The following is a 22174-nucleotide window of genomic DNA, read 5'->3' as shown; positions in this document are numbered from 1 at the left end:
GGAAGTTCCAAACATTCTCTCATCTTCCTGTCTTCTTCTGAGCCCTCCAAAGTCTTCCAACCTCTGCCTGTTACCCAGTTCCAAACTCACTTCCACATTTTCAGGTCTCTTTATAGCAATGCCCCACTCCTGGTACCAATTTTCTGTATTACTCTGTTCTCACATTGTTACAAAGAAATACTTGAGGCCAGGCGCAGTGGCTCATGCCTGTAGTCTCAGCACTTTGGGAGGGAGGCCGAGGTGAGTAGATCACTAGGTCAGGAGATCAAGACCATCCTGGATAACATGGTGAAACCCCATATCTAGTAAATATACAAAAAAAAAAAAAAAAATTAGCTGGGTGTGATGGTGGGCGCCTGTAGTCCCAGCTATTCGGGAGGCTGAGGCAGGAGAATGGCGTGAATCCAGGAGGCGGAGCTTGCAGTGAGCCGAGATTGCGCCACTGCCCTCTAGCCTGGGTAACAGAGCAAGACACCATCTCGAAAAAAAAAAAAGAAAAGAAAAGAAAAAATAAATACTTGAGGCTGGGTAATTTATAAAGAAAAGAAGCTTAATTGGCTCATGGTTCTGCAGGTTGTACAGAAAGCATTGCAGTCTCTGCTTGGCTTCTGCAGAGGCCTCAGAAAACTTATAATTATGGTAGAAGACAAAGAGGGAGCAGACATATCACATGGCCAGAGCAGGAGGAAGAGAGAGAGCGAGGCTGAAGGTGATACACCTTTTTTTTTTTAGATGGAGTCTCACTCTGCCACCAGGCTGGAGTGCAGTGGTGCAATCTCGGCTCCCTGCAATCTCCACCTCCTGGGTTCAAGCGATTCTCCTGCCTCAGCCTCCTGAGTAGCTGGGACTACAGGTGCATGCCACCACGCCAGCTAGTAGTGTTTCACCATGTTGGCAAGGGTGGTCTCGATCTCTTGACTTCATGATCTGCCTGCCTCGGGCTCCCAAAGTGCTGGGATTACAGGTGTGAGCCATTGCACCCAGCCAATACACACTTAAACAACCCCACAATTGATTGTGGCCAAGGGTACTCCAGAGAAAGCCTGAAAACTGAGTTCCCAGCCATGATTGGACAGGAGTTCAGACATACCTTGTTATACCCCCTTCCTCACTAACCACCATTAGGCTTTCTTCCCAAAGGGCTAAACAGCAATCGGCCCTTTGGGGAGACTCCACCACTGATATCAATCAAGTGCCAAACTATGGTCCTTCCATTTTTGCAGTTTCGACACAACTAACCAGCATTCCTCCCTGCTGAAAGACCATTGACCAGGCAGTGGTTCTGGCCGGACGACAGAGAATGACCAGGCAGTGGTTCCAGCCGGACGACAGACAATGACCAGGCAGTGGTTCCGGCCGGACGACAGAGAATGACCAGGCAGTGGTTCCGGCCGGACGACAGACAATGACCAGGCAGTGGTTCCGGCCGGACGACAGACAATGACCAGGCAGTGGTTCCGGACGGATGACAGACAATGACCAGGCAGTGGTTCCGGCCGGACGACAGACAATGACCAGGCAGTGGTTCCGGCCGGACGACAGACAATGACCAGGCAGTGGTTCCGGCCGGACGACAGACAATGACCAGGCAGTGGTTCTAGCCCGTCTACAGATAATGCATAGTGAGGGTCATTGAGTCTTCTACTTCACCTTGGAGGTCAGAGGCCCAAAAACTCCACCCTCAGGTCATGCTAACAGTGCCATTTTCTGAACACTGGACCCAGGGAGAGGCAGGAAGCTCAATCACGAATGCACACATTTCTCCTCTCATACATATTCATGACTTCTCGTATAGCTTATGGGGGTATGTATATTTGGCCAAGCCATTCAGTGAAATCCCCGTCTTAGTCTTCTGCTCCTTGAAGTGCCTATTTCTGGCTTCTGGCCGGAGGCTATGCTTTCCAGCCTGTCCAAATGACCAGGCTGCAACTCTTTACGAGAAATAAACCTTTTCTTTCCAAATTGGGAAACCTCATCATTCTTCAGTTGACAAAGCTAAAGAAGATATGTAGAAGTGCCCTTAGTGATTTTTCCTATGAGAATAAAAGGGATTACCTGAGATTGATTCAGTCAAGCTGTAACTTCCCAAAATACACGAGGCAGTAGAGAAAAATGGCTAAGCGAGGCAGTAGAGAAAAACGGCTAGAGGCAGTATGTGTGAAATGAAGCTAAAATTTAGTTTCCGCACTCAGAAACAATTATTAGGGACCAATGAAGTGGACAGGGACCCACGGAGAACTGCTGAACCCTCAGCATATGACAACTCATCCAAACCCTCACACTAGGAGACTTGACAGAAGTATCCAGCATGGCTTCCAGCAGCGTAAGACAGCACCCCCAGGATGGCCCAGCAGCACTTGCACCCTTGCTGCTTCCACTAAAACATTCGCCTGCAAAAGCTCAGTGCAGTGAGGAAATCTCACCATGCTCCAGCCCAGGTGTCCCCAAACTTTTTGGCATCAGGGACTGGATTCACAGAAGACAATTTTTCCACAGATGGGTTGAGGTGAGGGTTGGGATGATTCAAATGAACATTTACAGTGCATTTTGTTTCTGTTATTATCGCACTGCAATATATCATGAAATAATTGCACAACTCACCATAATGCAGAATCGGTGGGAGCCCTGAGCTCGTTTTCCTGCAATGAGACGGTCCCATCTGGGAGACAGTGACAGACCATCAGGCATTAGAGTCTCAAGGCGCACACAACCGCGATCCCTCACAGGCGCACTTCACAATAGGGTTCGTGCTCCTATCAGAATCGACGCTGCTGCTGATCTGACTGGAGGCTCAGGAGGCCTAATGCCACTGATGGGGAGCAGCTGGAAATAGAGATGAAGCTTCATTTGCTCGCTTGCCCATGCGCTCACCTCCTACTATGTGGCCCGTTTGGGGACCTCTGCTCTAGCCAACTTCTGATGATAGGCCCCGACCTCCCTTTCTTGGAGCGTTTACTAAAAAGCTTTCAGTTTGTAAGCATGTCTTGCGACTCAGAAGGGCCTCTCTCAAAGCCTGAGAGCCCTCCCTTTGAAAGGTGATCATCAGCAAGGGTGAGGCCTCTTGTCTCCCAGTCTCTGCAGGAGAACAGAAACCTGTCTGAAGACAAAACTACAACAAACTCAGTTTAAAGATCTCAATTGACCTCATTTGCAATTCTAGAATCAGGCAACACTTCATTCCACAAAATAAAATAAGTGTTCCAACGAGTCAGAGGGAGGAGGTTGGCTCTACAGACAGAAAAATGTGTTCAGGATGTACAGTGTGTCATTATTCCGTATCTCAGACATTATTCCATCACTGCAGACATCTTTATAATTTTGAAATGTTTTTGTATTTTATTATAACTTATTTAAAAACCAAAGATAGGCTACTTGGATATTTATTATGACAATTTTCTGGAAGATAAGAGTCTTGAAGATGACGCTTCTTTTTCAAATTTGCCTGAAGGTGCCATAAAGGCCCCAGGGTGTTCAGCCGGGCACGGTGGTTCACACCTGTAATCCCAGCACTTTGGGAGGACAAGGCAGGCAGATTACCTGAGGTCAGGAGTTCAAGACCATCCTGGCCAACATGGTGAAACTCTGTCTCTACTAAAAATACAAAAAGTAGCCGGGCGTGGTGACACACACCTGTAATCCCAGCTACTCAGGAGGCTGAGGCAGGAAAATTGCTTGAGCCCAGGAGGCAGAGGTTGCAGTGAGCTGAAATCGTGCCACTACACTCCAGCCTAGCTGACAGAGTGAGACACTGTCTCAAAAAAAAAAAAAAAAAAAAAGGCCTTGGGGTGTGGAGCCTGGTCATCTCATTAAGGAAGTTTCCAGAGCACAGCACATGACATCCCAGTGGTGACCCTGGTTTTCAGAGAGGGGCAGATGCCAGGAGGTCAGGCATAGCCGAGGGTCTCAGTTTCCCTGGGAAAGGGGACCCTGCAGTCCCTCTTGGTCTAGGTGGGTGCAAGATGGGGGATTTACCCTGGAGAGGCCAGGAGAGGAATTCTGACAACTCCTTGGTCTGCCATTCTCCCTCCTCAGGCCACTAGCTTCTCCTTCCCTGCAGGGAGAGTCTCAGGAGAGGGGGAAGGTTACATGGTAACCCCCAAAAGGACTGATCATTGTTTTGTCACTTTATTTATAACATTTGAGACTTCTGAAAAAGTGATACAAGCCCACTAGAATTTCTCAGAGTACAAAAGGTTAAACAGTAAAAATAAATATACTCCATCTGCAACTGCCTATCTCGAGAGGTGGTCACTGGGATGACTTTTGTGTCTCCTTTTATGAAATATTCCAATACATGGCCTCCCTGTGCCTCAGTTCCTGCTTTGTAAGGTAGGGACAACAATACAGCATGAGGTTGTTATGAGGATTAAATTAGCTAATCCTTGCAAGTCAGTGAAAGCGAGATACGAATTTACAAGCTTCCCCCCTTTTATACACTGTTTTGTCCTTTGTCACTAGTTGTTTTGCAGGAGAATTCTCATCTTACACACAACTGGGCCTCATGCTTTTTAAAGGGCTGCAGAGTACCCTGGTGTTTAGGTAATTTTTCCCCACTGGGGCCAGTCTGGTTGTCTCTGGTCTCTGGCACCCATGGGCATTTGCCATAACAGGTGTGAGCCTCTCTTTGGGATTATCTCCTATAAACAGAATCCACAACAAATGTCATGTGTGTTTGAATCCCAAATAAATGTTTCCTAACTAGTCCCAAAGTAGTTGTAAGCCAGAATACTCCGAACCTTTGCTGAGAGGGGTCTCCTCCCTTGACTTTGAGTGGCCTAATTTTTCATCTACAACTAACCCACGCTGACCACCCAAGAACTGGAAACGCAGTTTGACAAGAAGAAAGACGTTCCCGGCCAGGCGCGGTGGCTCACGCTTGTAATCCTCGCACTTTGGGAGGCCGAGGCAAGCCGATCACGAGGTTAGGAGTTCGAGACCAACCTGGCCAACACAGTGTAACCCCATCCCAACTAAAACCACAAAAATTATCTGGGCGTAGTGGCAGGCGCTTGTAATCCCAGCTACTCAGGAGGCTGAGGCAAGGAGGCGGAGGTTGCAGTGAGCCGAGATCGCGCCATTGTACTCCAGCCTAGACGACAGAGCAAGACTCCGTCTCAAAAAAAAAAAGTTCCCAGGTCCCAGAGCAGGACAGCACCGTCTCCCCGCCCCGCCCCCTCCCATTGCCCCGCCCCGGTCCCCGCCCCCTCTCGCCGCGGCCCCGCCCCCCGCCCCCTCTCACCGCGGCCCCGCCCCCGCCCCCTCTCACCGCGGCCCCGCCCCCCGCCCCCTCTCACCGCGGCCCCGCCCCCCGCCCCCTCTCACCGCGGCCCCGCCCCCCGCCCCCTCTCACCGCGGCCCCGCCTCCGCCCCCTCTCACCGCGGCCCCGCCCCCGCCCCCTCTCACCGCGGCCCCGCCCCCGGCCCCCATCCACCCCCGAGCAGGTCCTCGCGACCCCGCTTTCGGGCCCCAGGTCTGTTCGCTCTGATTCCCCACCAGCGCCCCCTTCCTGGGCAAAGCCCCGCCGGGGCCCTCCTGGTGGGCACAAGGTGGTCCGGGACAGGGTGACCGGCCCCGCCCTTCCCTTTGCCCGCGGGCGTCGCAGTCCGGCAGGGCAGGATGAGCTCCCGGGCCGCCCCGCGGCTGCTGAGGCTCCAGCGACACCTAGGTCCCCAGGAGGTTAGGGGGCCAGGCCTGGACCTGCAGGGCTCCTGTCCCCTCAGCTGCTTGCGGGGGGCTGAGCGTCGAGGGCCCAGGAATCGGGGCGCGGAGGAGAGCCCAGTTCCGGGAGAACCACCCCAGGGGCTGGAACTGAGGGCATGGGGGGAGATGGCCATTTCGTGGGGGCGTGGGTGGGAGAGTGGGTGTCCCCAGTGGGGCAGGGGAGCCAGAGGGATTGGTGGGGGAGGGTCGGGAGGCACAGATCGCGCTGTTTACGTTTGGTGCCTTATCAGCTGACTAGGCAGTTCCAGTCACCCTTGCCCCCTGTCCCCTGGGCAGCTGGGAGAACTTGTCCAGAGGGCTGTTTATGCCCCACAGCTGGTGTGGACGCAGGATTGGAGTGGCTGGGCGGGCACAGGGCTCCAGAGGCTCACCCTGGTCTCCTTCTCCTGGCCCAGGACAGCAGCATGGAGCCTACGGACAGCCCACTGACCACCCATGTGCTGGACACCGCCTCGGGGCTCCCAGCCAGAGGCCTCTGTCTCCGCTTGTCCTGGCTGGAGGACCACAGCCAGCAGTGGATGGAGCTGAGGACAAGGTAGGAGAGAGGCCCTGGGAGGGCGAGTCCCGCCCTGAGACAGATGACGGGGACTAAGGAGCCAGGCAGTGAGGCTGAGGGCGGAGCTCACCCGGCTGACTCTCCTCTCAGCCCGGGTTGGGGGTTAGGTTGGGAGCTCTCCCTTCTACTTCTCTCAGCCTCAGGAAATACAGGGATGAGGAGAGGAGCTGTTTCCTCCCTCCCTCCAGCCTCAGGCCCCTGTGACCCTCATGGGGCGGGAGTGAGTTTCTGCCTCGTCCTGGCAGCTGTGCCAGGGCGAGGGCGGGGGGTAGTGGTTAGGTGACGCCTGAGGTGGAATCAAAGACCTCACTGTCACTGAGATCACGGGTAACCTTGTGACAGGCGGTAGGCTGGACACTATTTCCACTCTTCATTCTCCATACACCCCGTGGGCCAGCACCATACTTACCCCTTCTTCACACATGGGAAGACTGAGGCAGCAAGCCCAGGTACATGCTGGGATTCCCAGCCAGGCTGAGGGGCAGTGTGTCCCTCAGCCTCCATGGGGTCTTGCCCACTGCCCCAGGCACAGGCTCTTCGGGGCACTTCCAGAGGCAGATGTCACCTACCCAGGCCTTATGGCCCCTGCATGAGAGGCAGGCCCCTCCCTTCCAGCCAGAAGGGCAGGGCTGGGCCCATAGGATCAGAGTGTGACCGTGCCGGTCCTCATTTGGTCCTTCACAAAAGCTGAGACATGAGGGGTCCAGGTCTCACGTGAGAAATTAGGACGGCACTGTGTGGGCTGGGTGTCCGTGGTGGGTCACAGAGACCCATTCCCCCCATGCACACACGCTATGTTTTGTTTTGTTTTTGAGACAGTTTCTCTTGTTGTCCAGGCTAGAGTGAAATGGTGTGATATCGGCTCACTGCAACCTCCACCTCCCGGGGTCAAGAGATTCTCCTGTCTCAGCCTCCCAAGTAGCTGGGATTACAGGCACCCGCCACCACCCCCGGCTAATTTTTATATTTTTAGTACAGACGGGGTTTCACCATCTTGGCCAGACTTACCTTGAACTCCTGACCTCGTGATCCACCCGCCTTGGCCTCCCAAAGTGCTGGGATTACAGGTGTGAGCCACCTTGTTTGGGCCTGCTCCTTCTAATCACAGTAGAGGCGCACACTTTAAACATCGGCTGGCAAGAACGATGTGAGGTTTTCCGGAGGTGACTATGGGCAAAGCCACAGTTGTTCAGAACCCTGATAAGGGACCAGGGCATGCAACACAAACGCTCCGTGGAGCTGGACAGGCCCATTCTGTGGGTGAGGGTTTGGCAGAAAGCCACACATTTTTCTTTTCCTTTTTTTTTCTTGAGACGGAGTCTCGCTCTGTCACCCAGGCTGGAGTGCAGTGGGGCGATCTCAGCTCACTGCAAGCTCCACCTCCCGGATTCCTGCCATTCTCCTGCCTCAGCCTCCCGAGTAGCTGGGACTACAGGAGCCCGCCGCCTCGCCCAGCTAATTTTTTGTATTTTTGGTAGAGACAGGGTTTCACGGTGTTAGCCAGGATGGTCTCGATCTCCTGACCTCGTGATCTGCCCGCCTCAGCCTCCCGAAGTGCTGGGATTACAGGCGTGAGCCACCGCGCCCAGCCACACACAATATTTTAAGTGAAAACCACAGGTTATAAAACAATACAAATAGTATAATCCACTTTGAGTTAAGTTTGTAAACAAATATACTTATGCATAGAGAAAATCTGGAAACATACGTGCCAGCTATAAAGTGGTTATTGCTCACGGGATAAACTGTGGGAGACTTTTTCCCTTTTTGCTTCTCTGTGTTGTGATTTCCTAGACACGGCAGTGGTGTCCCTGGACTGCTCTGCAACTGCAGGCCCTAACAGCCCCACTGTGTCTGCTCGCCTGAGTCTGACAGGTGGCAGGGCAGTGTCCGAGGCCCGCTGGGGTACAGATGCAGGAAAGCTGGGATGGGGGCTTCTCACCCCATCTCTGCAGCCTCATCCTCTCCCCAGCTACACAGACCCAGATGGCCGCTGCCCTGGACTCCTGATGCCGGACCAGATGAAGGCAGGCACCTACAAGCTCACCTTCGACACCGAGGGCTACTGGAGGAAGAGGGGGCAGGAAAGCTTCTACCCATACGTGGAGGTGAGAGGCCCGGTGGGCTGGAGGGCCTGAGGCCCATGACTCACTGGGATCTGCAGGCCAGGTCCTGCTGGTCGGGCATCATTTAGACAGTGGGCAGACTGGTCCTGGGCGGGGGCAGGTAGGTGAGCTCACTTGCTTTGAGCTCCCAAAAGAAAGGTGCCCAGGCAGCAATAGACTCTATGAGGACACACCCATCGCTGACCTGCTCAGGGTCAGGCTTTGTGGGGAGGCTGGGCCACTCATCCCCTCTTTGTTGACAGGTTTTCATCTGAGCCAACTCCAGCTCTCTGGGCCTAACCTCACTGCCTCACCCCACACCAGAGCCGCCACAGAAGCACCTGACTTATTAGGCTGCAGCTTCTGTGGAGTGTCCCTCTGGTGCAGAGGGTTCACCCCCTCCCAGACCCTCAGTCTGGGCTGCTGAATTCTCCCAGGTGTGTTGGGGCCAGACAGGTGGTTTGCTGCCATCCCCTTATGCTCTCTCCTGGCCCTCTCTCCGTCGCAGGTTGTGTTCACCATCACCAGCAATGCCCAGAAGTTCCACGTGCCCCTGCTGCTGAGCCCCTGGTCCTACACCACCTATCGAGGGAGCTAGAGCGAAGACTGGCAGCAGGAGGCTGCCTGCCCTTTCCCGCACGCTGGCTGCACCCACCCAGCCCTCAACAGAGTGGGCTTCGTGCTCAGCGGGGAGCACTGGTGTCACCAATTCCTGGGGAAGTCCTGGCCCCCTGGAGAATCCCACTGGGCGGCTGTGACTCAGGTGTCAATAAAGTCAGTGCCAGCACCTGCAAAGCTGTCCACTTGATGGGACGACAGTGGCATGAAGACAGGCAGCACAGTGCAGCACTGCCCCAGCCCCCAGGTGAGTGCGGGGCACTCTGAGAAGGTGCTGCTGACTGTGGTCAGAGGTGAGACCGGGGAGTAGGCCTGGACACAGCCTGGACATGCACCCAGGGAAGAAAGCGACAGGGATACCACGGGGGAGGGTCCTGCAGGTGGTTCTCCTCCACAGAGCGAGGAATGAGGATGGCAAGAACACGTGAAAAGCTTTCATTTGCTGATGATAAAATCTAAAAATCTTGCTGTCCTTGGTGTGAAAGGGGTTGTCATCCAGAGTGTTCCTAGGCTGGCTCTCTGGGCTGTGGCCCCCGAGTGGGGCGGCTACGTGGGGGTGCCAACTAGTCCCGCGGGGCCCTGGCCCAGTGTCTGCCCGATCACAGCTGTTTCCAAGGGCTTGAAGCCCACGTTGTCCAGAGGGATCCCGAAGGCCAGCAGCTTTGCCTCGTACGTGCGCAGCAGGTCGTTATGGGCCTGTGGAGACAGGGCGGTGTGAGGGAGCTGAGGATCCCCAGGCTCAGGACCACCAGAGCTGAGTGCAGCTCCGTGGAGGGGCAACGTGATCATCACGGTGTAGAAGGATAAAGCCAAAGGCTTATCAGTCATTTCCTGTGTGGGACACAGCACCAAGCACCTCCACTGCATTGGCTCAGGTAGCACGACAGGGAGAGGCTGTTCCTATTCCTGTTCCACAAATGAGGAGACAGAGGCAGAGGGCAGGGACACTCAGGGCAGAGCTGTGGTCTGGGAGGGCTCTGGGCCTTGGTTGGGTGTTTCCCACTCAGGTTCTTCACGCCCTCCCTGCCCCTGTTGAATGACGTCTGTTACCTTCCCTGGTGGGCACAGCACCTTCTGACTCCCTGCCCAGTGGAAGGGGCTGACCAGGGAAGGGTCCAGGTCCCCCCCTACACCCATCCCAGCAGAGATGTGGCCTAGACAACAGTGCTGTGCCCCACACCACACAGAATTCAGATGCTCTCAGCTGGGGACAGTGACAGCTGCCTTGTCAAACGAGGTACAATGTGGGAATGGGTGCGGTCCTCTGAGACCATCTGCATTTAGAACAGGCTGGGCACCGAGGGGGTGGCCCTGAGGGAGGGCAGGGCACATCCGTACCTTACAGACCCGGGCCAGCTCATACTGCAGGTCCTTGATGGTGCTGTTCTTCGATTCCAGAACATCCTGAGGAGAGAGAGGTGATGGAGTTTGAGACTCATCTTTTGGCCGAGGCAGTGGGGGTGGTCTGCGGGTTCCAGTGGGGGTCCTCAGAGATCCAGGGAACAGCAGCCCGGTTTGATGGATGCATCCATCCACACAAGGTCGTCAGCAGAAAAAGGTCTCCAAGGGTGGAGAGAAAACAACAAGAAACAAGAGAACTGGGAGCCTGTGCTCACACAACCTGCATCTCCATCAACAGTCCGAGCCGGGCACAGCCGCTCACGCCTGTGATCCCAGCAGTTTGGGAGGCCAAGGAAGGCAGATGACTTGAGGTCAGGAGTTTGAGACCAGCCTGGCCAACATTGCGAAACCCCATCTCTACTAAAAATACAAAAAGTAGCCGGGCACAGTGGCTTGCACCTATGTAATCCCAGCTACTCAGGAGGCTGAGGCACGAGAATCGCTTGAACCTGGGAAACAGAGGTCACAGTGAGCTGAGATTGAGCCACTGCACTCTAGTCTGGATGACAGAGCAAGACACCACCTCAAAAAAACCCCAAAAACGGTCCAGACACAAAAGAAATGCAGATGAGGCAAGGGCAGGCAGCGTGCAGCCACACCGTGGAGACGGGCCACTAAACACCACTCGCATATTGCTTACATTACATTTCTTAAGGCCTGTAAATGTACTGTCTCACTTTTTTTTTTTTGAGATGGAGTCTCGCCCTGTTGCCCAGGCTGGAGTGCAGTGGTGCAATCTAGGCTCACTGCAACCTCCGCCTCCCAGGTTCAAGGAATTCTCTGCCTCAGCCTCCCAAATAGCTGGGATTACAGGCACCTGCCACCACACCCAGCTAATTTTTGCATTTTTAGTAGAGACGGTTTCACCATCTTGGCCAGGCTGGTCTTGAACTCCTGACCTTGTGATCTGCCCGCCTTGGCCTCCCAAAGTGCTGGGATTACAGGCGTGAGCCACCGCGCCCGGCCATCCCACTTTTTTGTAACAGAAACAAATAGTCTATAGCAGCGTTGGCCCCACCCAGATGTGGGCAAGGGTTTCACCACGTGGTGAGGCAGGGGACTTCTTGGGCTCCTGCCTGTGGGGCACTGCTGGGCCCAGCCTGGCTTTTGAGCCGTCTCTGCTGCCCACTGACACAGCAGCCCCCTCACACCCCAACCTGCCCAGTCTGCAAACAGTGTCCCTGCGGGGGCCTCTGTCATTTCCCCAGAAGATTCCTCACTTAGAAGTCAAGGTAACAATGACCAGGAAAGAAGGAATTGACCCACATTTAGCTCCATCCTCACCCTGGTGCATGGGCGCAGCTGCAACAACTCTCACAGGCCACAACTGCTCTCTTCACCCTCATTGCGGTGGCTTAGCAGCAGGCCGGGTGCAGCCCTCAGCCAGGAGCTGGAAACACACCTCCCCCGCCTCCCAGCAGTGACCCCTCACCTGCCTGTGCTCACAGGGCCCAGTGCTGAGCAGACCAGCAAAGATGAGTCTTCAGTCTGGGGGCCACAGTGCCTCTGGCCCAGGTGAGGCCCCTCCTGTCCAGCCTTACTACCTCAGGCCCTGAGAGACAGGCCATCCCAGATGACCAGGGTCCCACAGGCACCACCCCCACTGGGCCAGGACCCACAGTTCCCCCATGTGCGAACACCAAGTCACCTCGGCCCCTCCCAGCCCCACCTGTGGACTCAGCCTCCTGGCAGTTCTTAAACCCTCTGCCTGTCCCCACTGTGTGCTGGCCCCACCCGGCCCCACCAGCCCTGTGCTCCCCATCAGCAGCAGAGCGGGCTCTGATCTGGTTCCCCCTGCCCAGCCCTTCCATAGTTCCCAACTGGCCCGAAACTCAAAGGCACAGCTGACGGGCCTTTCAGAACCAGCCTTTTCAGCCCAGTCCTGCATCTGTCCAACACCTGGGTGCCCCCAGGGCGGCTCAGCGAGGGGCTCACTACTATGACTGTGCCACTGCACTCCAGCCTGGGCGACACAGCGACTCGCAGAAAAAAAAAAAGATTAGGTGACTTGAATGAGGTTAACCCTTGGCCTGGTGTCAGCGATGAGCACATGGATTTGTGTTCAGCTGAACTGCATGTGGACCAATCACCTTAAAAACGCCATCTGTGGCCTTGCGGCTGGAACCACCATCTTCCAGTAATTCGCCCAAATGACAAACACAAAGGGAAAGAGGAGAGGCACCTGATACACATTCTCCGGCTTTTTAGAAAACACAGTTGTTCCTCTGGCCATGTATATGCAAATCTGTAAGAAAGCTGATACTGCAGACATCAAGGGAATGGGTACTGTTCAAAAAGGAAGCCCCACAAGTGCTGCCATGGCTGAACTGTGGAGTCTGCAGTGTTCCCCAGCACGCTGCTGGCGTTGTTGTAAACAAACAAGGGCAAGATTCTTGCTGAGAGAATTAAGGTGTGTACTGAGCACACTGAGCACTCTAAGAGCTGAGACAGCTTCCTGAAACGCGTGAAGGAAAATGATCAGAAGAAGAAAAAAGCTGAAGAGAAAGGTACGTGGGTTCAGCTGAAGCGCCAGCCTGCTCCACCCAGAGAAGCAGCTTTGTGAGAATCAACGGGAAGGAGCCCAAGCTGCTGGAACCTCTTCCCGATGAATTCATGGCATCATAGGTGTTAAAAAACACAAGACCTCTGGACTATAAAATGTTTCTCTTCATTGAGTAGAAGTGTGGCATCCTCTCCCCCAAAGAAATATTTAAAGCAAATTTTAATTGTGTCCTCATTCATTATGTAATGTCTTTACTACTCAAATGTAATGTATTTCTTGCTGAAAGACGTGAGGTAGCTTATTGTGCAACAAATTATTCAACTGGTTAGAAAATGGCCAGGTATCCAGGTGTGGTGGCTCACGCCTGTAATCCCAGCACTCTAGGAGGCCAAAGAGGGTGGATCACGAGGTGAGGAGTCCGAGATCCACCTGGCCAACATGGTGAAACCCCATCTCTACTAAAAAAAATACAAAAATTGCCAGGCGCAGTGGCTCACACCTGTAATTCTAGCACTTTGGGAGGCTGAGGTGGGCAGGTCATGAGGTCAGGAGTTTGAGACCAGCATGACCAACATGGTAAAACCCCGTCTCTACTAAAAACACAAAATTTGCCAGGCGTGGTGGTGCACGCCTGTAATCCCAGCTACTCAGGAGGCTGAGGCAGGAGAACTGCTTGAACCCAGAAGGCAGAGGTTGCAGTGAGCCAAGATCACGCCACTGCACTCCAGACTGGGTGACAGAGCAAGACTCCTGTCTCGGAAAAAAAAAAACAGAGAGAGAGAGAGATTTCGGAAGAAAATGGCCAGGTATTATGTATGAACTATTTGTACTGGTTTAAAGACAGTCCCTCTAAATCATCAAGGAAGAAATAAAATAATTTACAAAAAAAAAAAAAAAACGCCATCTGTGGCTGGGTACGGTGGCTCATGCCTGTAATCCTAGCACTTTGGGAGGCCGAGGCGGGCGAATCACTTGAGGTCAGGAGTTCAAGACCAGCTTAACCAACATGGTGAAACTCCGTCTCTACTAAAAATACAAAAATTAGCCGAGCGTGGTGGCACATGCCTGTAATCCCAGGTACTCAGGAGGCTGAGGCACAAGAACCACTGGAACCTGGGAGGGAAAGGCTGCAGTGAGCTAAGATCACGCCACTGCACTCCAGCCTGGGCAACAGAGCAACACTTAGTCTTGAAAACAAACAAACAAAAATGCCATCTGTGATAGTTCTCAGGATAAAAGATGCTTCCCCAGACAGTGAGGAAGCCTCAAGCCTATGTCCCAGGCATCTGTTTCACTGAAGGACGAGTCCAGCACAAAGACAGACGGGTACCCTGTGGCCCCGAAGGCTGCATCTCTGTGACAACCCAGCCTCCCTGTGCTGGGGCTGTTGGTAGAGGCTTCAAGACCAGCTGTTTCCAGCTCAGGGGCAGCAACTGGGCCAGGGGCACATGTCATCCAACTTGGAGGGCCCCGAGGAAGCCACAGGCCTGGCCTCACCTGGCCAGGATTCCAGGGTCAAAGACCCTTTGCCCTGTATCCTGTTCCTTCTGTGACTTCTCCCAACGAGGTCCAGGGAACAGAGGCAAGGCCCAGGTCCAGAAGCTGGACACAGGTAAGAGACCACCTGTGAGGCAGTTGCAGGCTCCAGCCTCCTCCTGATCCTCCAGCTGATGCTGTTTCTCCCTGTGGGGGGCCCAGGCCTCATCTGCTTTCTTTACTGCCCTCGCCCATGCCCGGGACACCCTAGCAGAGCAGCACCATAAATAACTGTGACACAGAATGAGGGAATGTTCTGGGCTCTGCTTAGACTTCATGTCCCCAGTACCTGCAAAGGTGGGGTCAGGCTCCCCAGGCTCCCACGGCCCTGCACTTACCGTATCCGTAACTGTCCATGTCCTAAACCAGCCCATCTCAGGGCCTCCCGGTACCATCTCTGTCCCAGGATGCGGTGCCCTGGGCTGAGAGCTCAGGAAGTACCACCATCCTCCAGGCCTGTGTCTGGGTCTGTTACCACCAACAGACGAGCTCAGGCCCACAGAGATTCCAAGAGTGGCTTTTCCACTCCCAAGGCCATCCTCAGGCTACACGCAGATGACTAGAGCCTTACGTGCTCAGATGAGCCAGACCCGAGAATTGGAGTGGGCAGAGGCTCAGAGGTTAGGAGTCACCATGAGGTCACACAGGGGCAAGGGAAGATCCAAGAGAGACTTGAGCAGAACTGTGAGAAGAGGCTGCTGGTGTAGACAGTGAGAGGCATCCATGCCTACAGCACCCCGCTCTGTTCTCAGGTCACAGGAAACCCATGAATGCCCCCTCCCCAGTGGTTAACCGAGGGGTCTCTGTGCCCATCCGAGGGGGAACAGCACAGAACTGAAGACCCTTGCCACATGGAAGAGGCTGCCCACTGGGGCCAGGAGCCTGTCTAGGGCCTACCTCAAGCTTGCGGGACACCAGCGTCAGGGCTGCGGGGTCCAGGTTAGAGGCAGCCAGGACCTCGTTGAACTGCACCTCCTTCTTCTCCACAGCAGCGCTCAGAGCCTGTAGCTTGCGCTCTAGCACCAGGTTCTTGAAGCCTGTCTTCTGCTGCACCTCCTGGATGGCTGCAGTGAACTTCCGGTAGAGCTCGTCCCGCTCCTGCTGCACCTGCAGGGACAGTGCTGGGGTGGGCGATGAGGCCCCTCACCTGGGGACATCTCGCTGGCAAGACGCTGCCTCCCACCTCTGCACCTGCCTGGAACACGCTGCTTCTATGGGAGGTAGTTTCCAATAGCGCCCACTCCCACAGCACCGGGGTGTGGTCCACACTGCCTGCGCCCTGGCCCTCTATATAGCCGCCACACAGTGGAAGGCAGGAGGAAAACGTCGGCACGAGCCCTCCTCTCAGGAAGGTGTCTCTGGAAGCTGTGAGTGTCCCGGCGAGAGCTGGAGCAGCCCCACCCTGAAAGCTGCTCCATGGGTGGCCGAGGCCAGTCCTGCCCTGCCCGAGTGAGGGCTGTGGGCTCAGGTGAGATGTGAGATCCAGGGCATCCAGCAGGCAGAGCTTGCCGGTGGAACCCCTTGGAGGATGTGCTCCCTTGGCCCACCCCAGATCCTGGCATCACAGGACAGGTGCTGTCCACCCCACAAATGGCGGATCTGGAGCACGGCCTTGGAGTCAGCTGCCTGCTGGCCAGTAAGACTCTTCTTTTTTACCTCCTAATTCTTCTACTTATTAATTGCACATTCTAAAAAAAATCTAGACCTGGTTGAAGACTATAAAAAAGTGAACACTCTGAGCAGGGTGCGGTGGCTCATGCCTGCAATCCCAGCACTTCGGGAGGGTGAGGTGGGTGGATCACCTGAGGTCAGGAGTTGGAGACCAACCTGGCCAACATAGTAAAACCCCATCTCTATCAAAAATACCAAACATTAGCTGGGCATGGTGGCAAGCGCCTGTAATACCAGCTACTCGGGAGGCTGAGGCAGGAGAATCGCTTGAATCCAGGAGGTGGAGGTTGCAGTGAGCCAAGATCACGCCATTGTACTCCAGCCTGAGCAACAAGAGCGAAACTCCATCTCAAAAAAAAAAAAAGGGAACACCCTTAACCCCAGTTCCCAGAGGCCACCCACCATTGTGAACACTTGGTGTGACCCCTTCCAGAATGTTCTCTATACACGTAAAAACATTTATGACTGTTTGGAAGAAAACAGGATGCTAAAATACTGCAGCTTTTTTCAAAGCACGACCTGTGATACCTGGAGCACCTCCAAGACAGCACCTGGCCCTGTATCCCTTCTAACTGCTGTTAGTTAGAATTCCCCAGATTTGCTTAAATCCAATTCCCTGTCCGCAGGCACGTGGATTATAAGTGCCTTTGGGCCGGGCGCAGTGGCTCACGCCTGTAATCCCAGCACTTTAGGGGGCTGAGGCGGGCGGATCGCAAGGTCAAGATATCGAGACCATCCTGGCCAAGACGGTGAAACCCCGTCTCTACTAAAAATACAAAAAATTAGCCGGGCGTGGTGGTGGACACCTGTAGTCCCAGCTACCCAGGAGGCTGAGGCAGGAGAATCACTTGAACCCGGAAGGCGGAGGTTGCAGTGAGCCGAGATCGCGCCACGGCACTCCAGCCTGGCGATAGAGTGAGACTCCATCTCAAAAAATAAAAATAAATAAGTAAGTGCCTTTGGTCTCTAAATTTTGCTGACAAATTTAAGCTCTCAGTTCTCTAGGAAGAGACACTGACTTTGACACTGTCAGGAACCACATTCAAATGGAAGAAAATATGGCAGGGAACAAGACTCCAACCCAGGCACGTCTCTGCTCTCCTCTTCCCAGTAATGTCCACCTCAAAACTCACAGGGAGGAGGAAGGGCCCCTAACACAGCAGTCCTCAGAGTCTCACTGGGGCACCCTTCCCTTAGGTGCCAAGAGTTGGCACAGTCTAGCAATGCACATCATGTAGGACCTGAGGTGTCTCTGAAGGTGGGGCTAGATCTGACAGACAGATGGGATGTTTCCAAGGGGCGAATCCTACTACAACCGTTTGTGTTCATGAATTTCAATTAGGCCAGAGAACACAAACAGCACACGTAACTGCAGCTCAAGATAAGATGATCTGGCCACGCACACCACAGACAAAGCCTTGAGGGCCCCATGGTGCAAGGATTGGTCCTTGGCCAGAACTTTGAAACTCAACAGAGGCAAGGAGTCTCTTTGAGGGACAAAGACAAGACCAAGCACCCCTACCACTCACTGGCAATCTCGGAAGGGCACACGAAATGAAATGTTTTCCCCCAGTCACTTCTGCAAAGGTTTAAACCTGTCAGATCTGGTGCAGCTGAGGATGGAGACGGCCCCTCCGCACCCTGGCAGGTGTGTGACTCAGAGCAGCCCTCTGGACAGATCAGAACCCTCAACACAGACCCCTCAGACCCAACAATCCCACTGCCAGGAACTGGCTTTCCTAAGAAGCAATCTCACACAAGTGCACAGAGACAAATTTAAAAGGATTGAGGCAGCAATGCTTATAACAGCAGAGGATTAGAAACAGAGGGGAGTCAGCTAAATGATCACACATTCATGAAATGCAGCACCACGTGGCTGTGAACAGGATGAAACGGCTTCCTGTGTGCAGCCTGATACATTGTGAGATTAAAAAGCAAGTTGTGCTTATGGCCTGATCCCGGGTTCAAAACACAGAAAGTCACATCCACACTAGAGCATGCAGGAAACCTGGAAGGGAGCTCATAAAACTCACCAGCGTGAGGAGCTGGAGGCTCATTTTCACTCACACTTAAGACCCCATGACTTCTTTACAGTGAGAAGGTTAGGGTTAGCACTTAGAAACATAAACCCATGGAAGAGAAGAGGTGCTGCAGGGGCCAGGCATCCCTCATGGGCTTTGAGAGGTGAGCGCTTAAGGGGCCGAAAGTCATGTGTGATCTGCTCCCCATGAGACCTCAGGCCTTCCGCAGGATATGCATGCGGAATAGGCCAAAGGCTTTCGCCTCTTAGAAGCTGTGGAATGAGTTACAGGGAATAGGGCCCCCAACTTCAGAACCTAAAAACCTGGCCAAGGTATCTGAAGCTGGTCCAGGGGCCAGGGCCACAAGGAGAGCCCCGTCCCTGGCTAGCAGGGGTGCCAAACCCCGCTGCAGGGCCAGCCTGGTGCCCACTCACCTTGGTGAACCGCTGCTCTAACACTTCATGCTCCCACTGCAGGTCTTTCAGCTCTTTCTCCGTGACTTTCAAACGGGCTTTTGTGCACTGGAGGAAAAACGGAGTAGGGGACAGAAAGTATTCAAGATTCACAGTCATCCAAGTAACACAGGCTCCTGGGAGATGGCAAGGCCAAAAATAATCGCCAGAAAGACATGGTTCCAGGACACAAGCAGCTGAGCCCCTTCAAGGCAGGTCAGTAGCACACGGTGGAAGATGAGGGCCTTGTCTCCAAAACACCCCCAGACTTTACTTTCCCCAGGAGAACACAAGGCAGAAAAAGGAGAAATGCAGGCCTCCCCCGTCTCCCTTCCTGCCCCTGTGATGCTCCTTCCTCCTGAGTCTAGGCTAACTCGTGCCAAGGAGGGAGAGGAATCCAGCAGGAAACTCACAAGCAGGATCTGCTTGTCCCTCTGGTAGTTGGCGAGCTGCTTCTGCATCTCGCTCATCTCCTCCCGAGCCTTCTGGAGAGGGTCTGCCAGGCGCTTGTTCTGCACAGACACCTCTGCCATCTCCCTCTCCAGGTGGTCCTCCTTCTTCCGCATGTCCTCCATCTGCTCCTGCAGGCACAAGCACAGGCCCAGCAGGGGCTCAGCAGGCAGAACCAAAGGGGCTGTGGCCTGCAGGGTGAGAGCTGGGTGCTCTCCTGCCCATCACCAGATCCTGCCAGCCTCAGGCATGCTAGCACCTAGACCTGTTCTATGTATAAACAGTATTTCTGCAGCTTCAACTTAATTCTGAGTTTTCTGGGAATGCAGCTTCCATGCACACTGAGGGACTACACTTTGTTCAAGATTCCACCAAGGGCCGTTGTCTACTGTAGAAAATCCTGTCACTGCCAGCATGTAGGGACAATGACACCTATCCACTCCAGCCACATCATGTCACTCACTGCAGTTCCACCCGAGCTTTTACAAATCAGAATACACTTGATTACTTCCCCCTCTGCACTAGGGTGAGGGCAATATCCTGACTGCTTTGAACAATAGGTAGCGATAGGTTACATTATTTAGGAATTTCAGTTAAGGATATGAGAAGGGCATTGTCAAATAATCCTATAAAAAGTATTGGGGGTGTTGGGGTGGACTGGGGTCCGGATCCCCAGGACTCTGCAGCCCACATTCTAGGACAGGCAGAGTGTGTCTCCCCAGCCCACCCCACGCACAGCACCTTGAGGGAGTTGATGAGGGCCAGGTTGTTGAGGGTGATGTCATTGTAGTAGTTCTTAATGTCGGTGAAGGCCTCCTCGTGGCGCTGCATCAGCGTGTTGATCTGGCTGTTCTTCCTCTCCTCCACTTCGTGGAGCTCAGTCTTTCTCCGCAGGTCGAGCTCGTCCCTCAGCATCTTCATCTTCTTATCATACTTGGCCTCAATTTCTGAAAGGCAGCAGGAAACAGCAGCTTGGCAGAGGAAGAAGTGGTGCCCCTATGGCTACAGAACATGCAGCCTGTAAACAGGGGCCCAAAATGCCCATTGTGGTCAGAACAGCTTTGCAAGCAAGCTCTGCAAGAGAACAGAGGGGTTTACACTGAGTGTTTTCTGCTGATGCTCGTACTCAGCACACACACCACTGTCGGCCTGCCTTTGCCAGCGACAGGCATTGCTAATCGCTCCCTGCACTGGGGGTGCCAACAGCTGCATGTCAGCTGACCCCAGTGAGCAGTAAGCAAGGCCTGTGTGGCCGTCCAGCTGGACTATCAGCCTTTGTGAGTAAAACAGCTGAAATTGGAGCCTTCTCAGACCAGGAGCCATGGAGAAGACTATTTTAAAAATGCTGCCCATGGCACTGAATAGCTACCACCTGCTGATAGCTACTGATTTTAGCTAGGAGTGGGAAAGTGTGTGGTAATCACAGCCTCCCAAACTCACATGGAAATAGGTTGTTCTGGGATTCTGAGTGGGTCTACTGGCCTTGGAAACTTCCACATTCTTTCTCTTGCATGCCTGGGCTGTTTTAATCTAGTTTTTGTTCCCTGAGTTAACAAGCTCTGGAGGTAAATCCTTTCGGATGGAGGAGGGCGGGGAGGGTGTCACAATGAGCACATGGGAAACTGACCTCGAACTTGCCTCTCAAAATCATTCCGCATCTTGGTGATCTCCTCGGTGTGTTTCTGCACAGGTGAAAAGAGGCTGTTACTGGACAGCCAGACATAGAGGCAAGCCCGCTCCCTTCAGGCTGACCCTGTTCCTCACCTCCATGAAAAACCCAGCCCAACAAACCCCATTTTGCTGCTGGCTACTGGGTTCCCCTCACCTCCAGGTTCATGAAATATGCCCAGAGTAACACGGTTTTGTTCACCTGCACATTTCCTAACTCACCTCCCTCAACGAAAGTCGCCTCTAAGTTTGAGAGAACATGAACAGACGTCATGAGCACTGAACCCAGCTTGGTTCCCTTACCAAACCATCCCACAGCCTGGAGAGCAGCAGCCACATCCACACAGAGCCGTGGGATCTCTCCAGGTGCCGTGTGTAGTTTCCAACCTGCTGCACTGCTGCCTAAAGCAGCATTTTCAAAATATTCACACCTGTCATCCCAGCACTTTGGGAGGCCGAGGTGGGCCGACCACCTGAGGTCGGGAGTTCAAGACCAGCCGGACCAACATAGAGAAACCCCATCTCTACTAAAAATACAAAATTAGCCGGGCGTGGTGGCACACGCCTGTAATCCCAGCTACTCGGGAGGCTGAGGCAGGAGAATCGCTTGAATCCAGGAGGCGGAGGTTGTGGTGAACTCAGATTACACCACTGCACTCCAGCCTGGGCAACAAGAGCAAAACTCCATCTCAAAAAAAAAAAAAGATTAGGTGGGTGTGGTGGCTCATATCTATGGTCCCAGCTACCTGGGAGGCTAAGGCAGAAGGATCACTTGAGACTAGGAGTTCGACGCTGCAGTGAGCTATGACTGTACCATTGCACTGCAGCCTGGGAGACAGAGTGAGACTTCATCTCTAAAAATAAATATATATTTTTTAAAATAAGCAATTATTATATATATTTAAATAAACATTATATATTAAAATTTTGCATAAAAAATTAAATTTTTTTTTTTTTTGAGACGGAATCTCGCTCTGTCGCCCAGGCTGGAGTGCAGTGGCGCCATCTCGGCTCACTGCAAGCTCCGCCTCCCAGGTTCACGCCATTCTCCTGCATCAGCCTCCCGATTAGCTGGAACTACAGGTGCCCGCCACCACGCCAAGCTAATTTTTTTGTATTTTTAGTAGAGACGGGGTTTCACCGTGTTAGCCAGGGTGGTCTCGATCTCCTGACCTTGTGATCTGCCCACCTCGGCCTCCCAAAGTGCTGGGATTACAGGCGTGAGCCATCGCGCCCGGCCAATTATTTTTAAAGCAGCAATCTTTCTTTTTTTTTTGAGACAGATTCTCACTCTGTTGCCCAGGCTGGAGTGCAGTGGCACGATCTCGGCTCACCACAACGTCCGTCTCCCAGGTTCAAGCGATTCTTCTGCCTCAGCGTTCCAAGTAGCTTGGATTACAGGCGCGTGCCACCATGCCTGGCCAATTTTTGTATTTTTAGTAGAGACAGGGTTTCACCAAGTTGGTCAGGC

General features: G+C 53.7%; 1 protein-coding gene and 1 pseudogene across 6 annotated transcripts in view; one reads left to right on the top strand and one right to left on the bottom strand.

The window, feature by feature from the left end:
* The first annotated feature begins 5416 nt into the window (after positions 1–5416).
* Positions 5417–9311, top strand: LOC103233504 (uncharacterized; annotated as a pseudogene).
* DRC4 (dynein regulatory complex subunit 4) overlaps positions 7900–22174 on the bottom strand; it is a 31963-nt gene continuing 17688 nt past the window's right edge. For all 6 annotated transcript variants that reach the window (XM_038008072.2, XM_038008071.2, XM_073015685.1 and 3 more), the window contains 7 exons: positions 20663–20717; positions 19777–19982; positions 18999–19166; positions 18568–18654; positions 15339–15548; positions 10340–10405; positions 7900–9697 (listed from right to left, as the gene is read on the bottom strand). In XM_038008072.2, coding sequence (XP_037864000.1) covers positions 9548–9697; positions 10340–10405; positions 15339–15548; positions 18568–18654; positions 18999–19166; positions 19777–19982; positions 20663–20717 — 942 coding nt within the window. In that variant the 3' untranslated portion in view covers positions 7900–9547. The remainder of the gene's footprint in view (positions 9698–10339; positions 10406–15338; positions 15549–18567; positions 18655–18998; positions 19167–19776; positions 19983–20662; positions 20718–22174) is intronic.

Source organism: Chlorocebus sabaeus, chromosome 5 (genome assembly GCF_047675955.1).
Source record: "Chlorocebus sabaeus isolate Y175 chromosome 5, mChlSab1.0.hap1, whole genome shotgun sequence".
In the NCBI taxonomy this organism is placed as follows: domain Eukaryota; kingdom Metazoa; phylum Chordata; class Mammalia; order Primates; family Cercopithecidae; genus Chlorocebus; species Chlorocebus sabaeus.
Note: the sequence above shows the minus strand (reverse complement) of the source record. Positions and strands in the feature narration are given on the sequence as shown.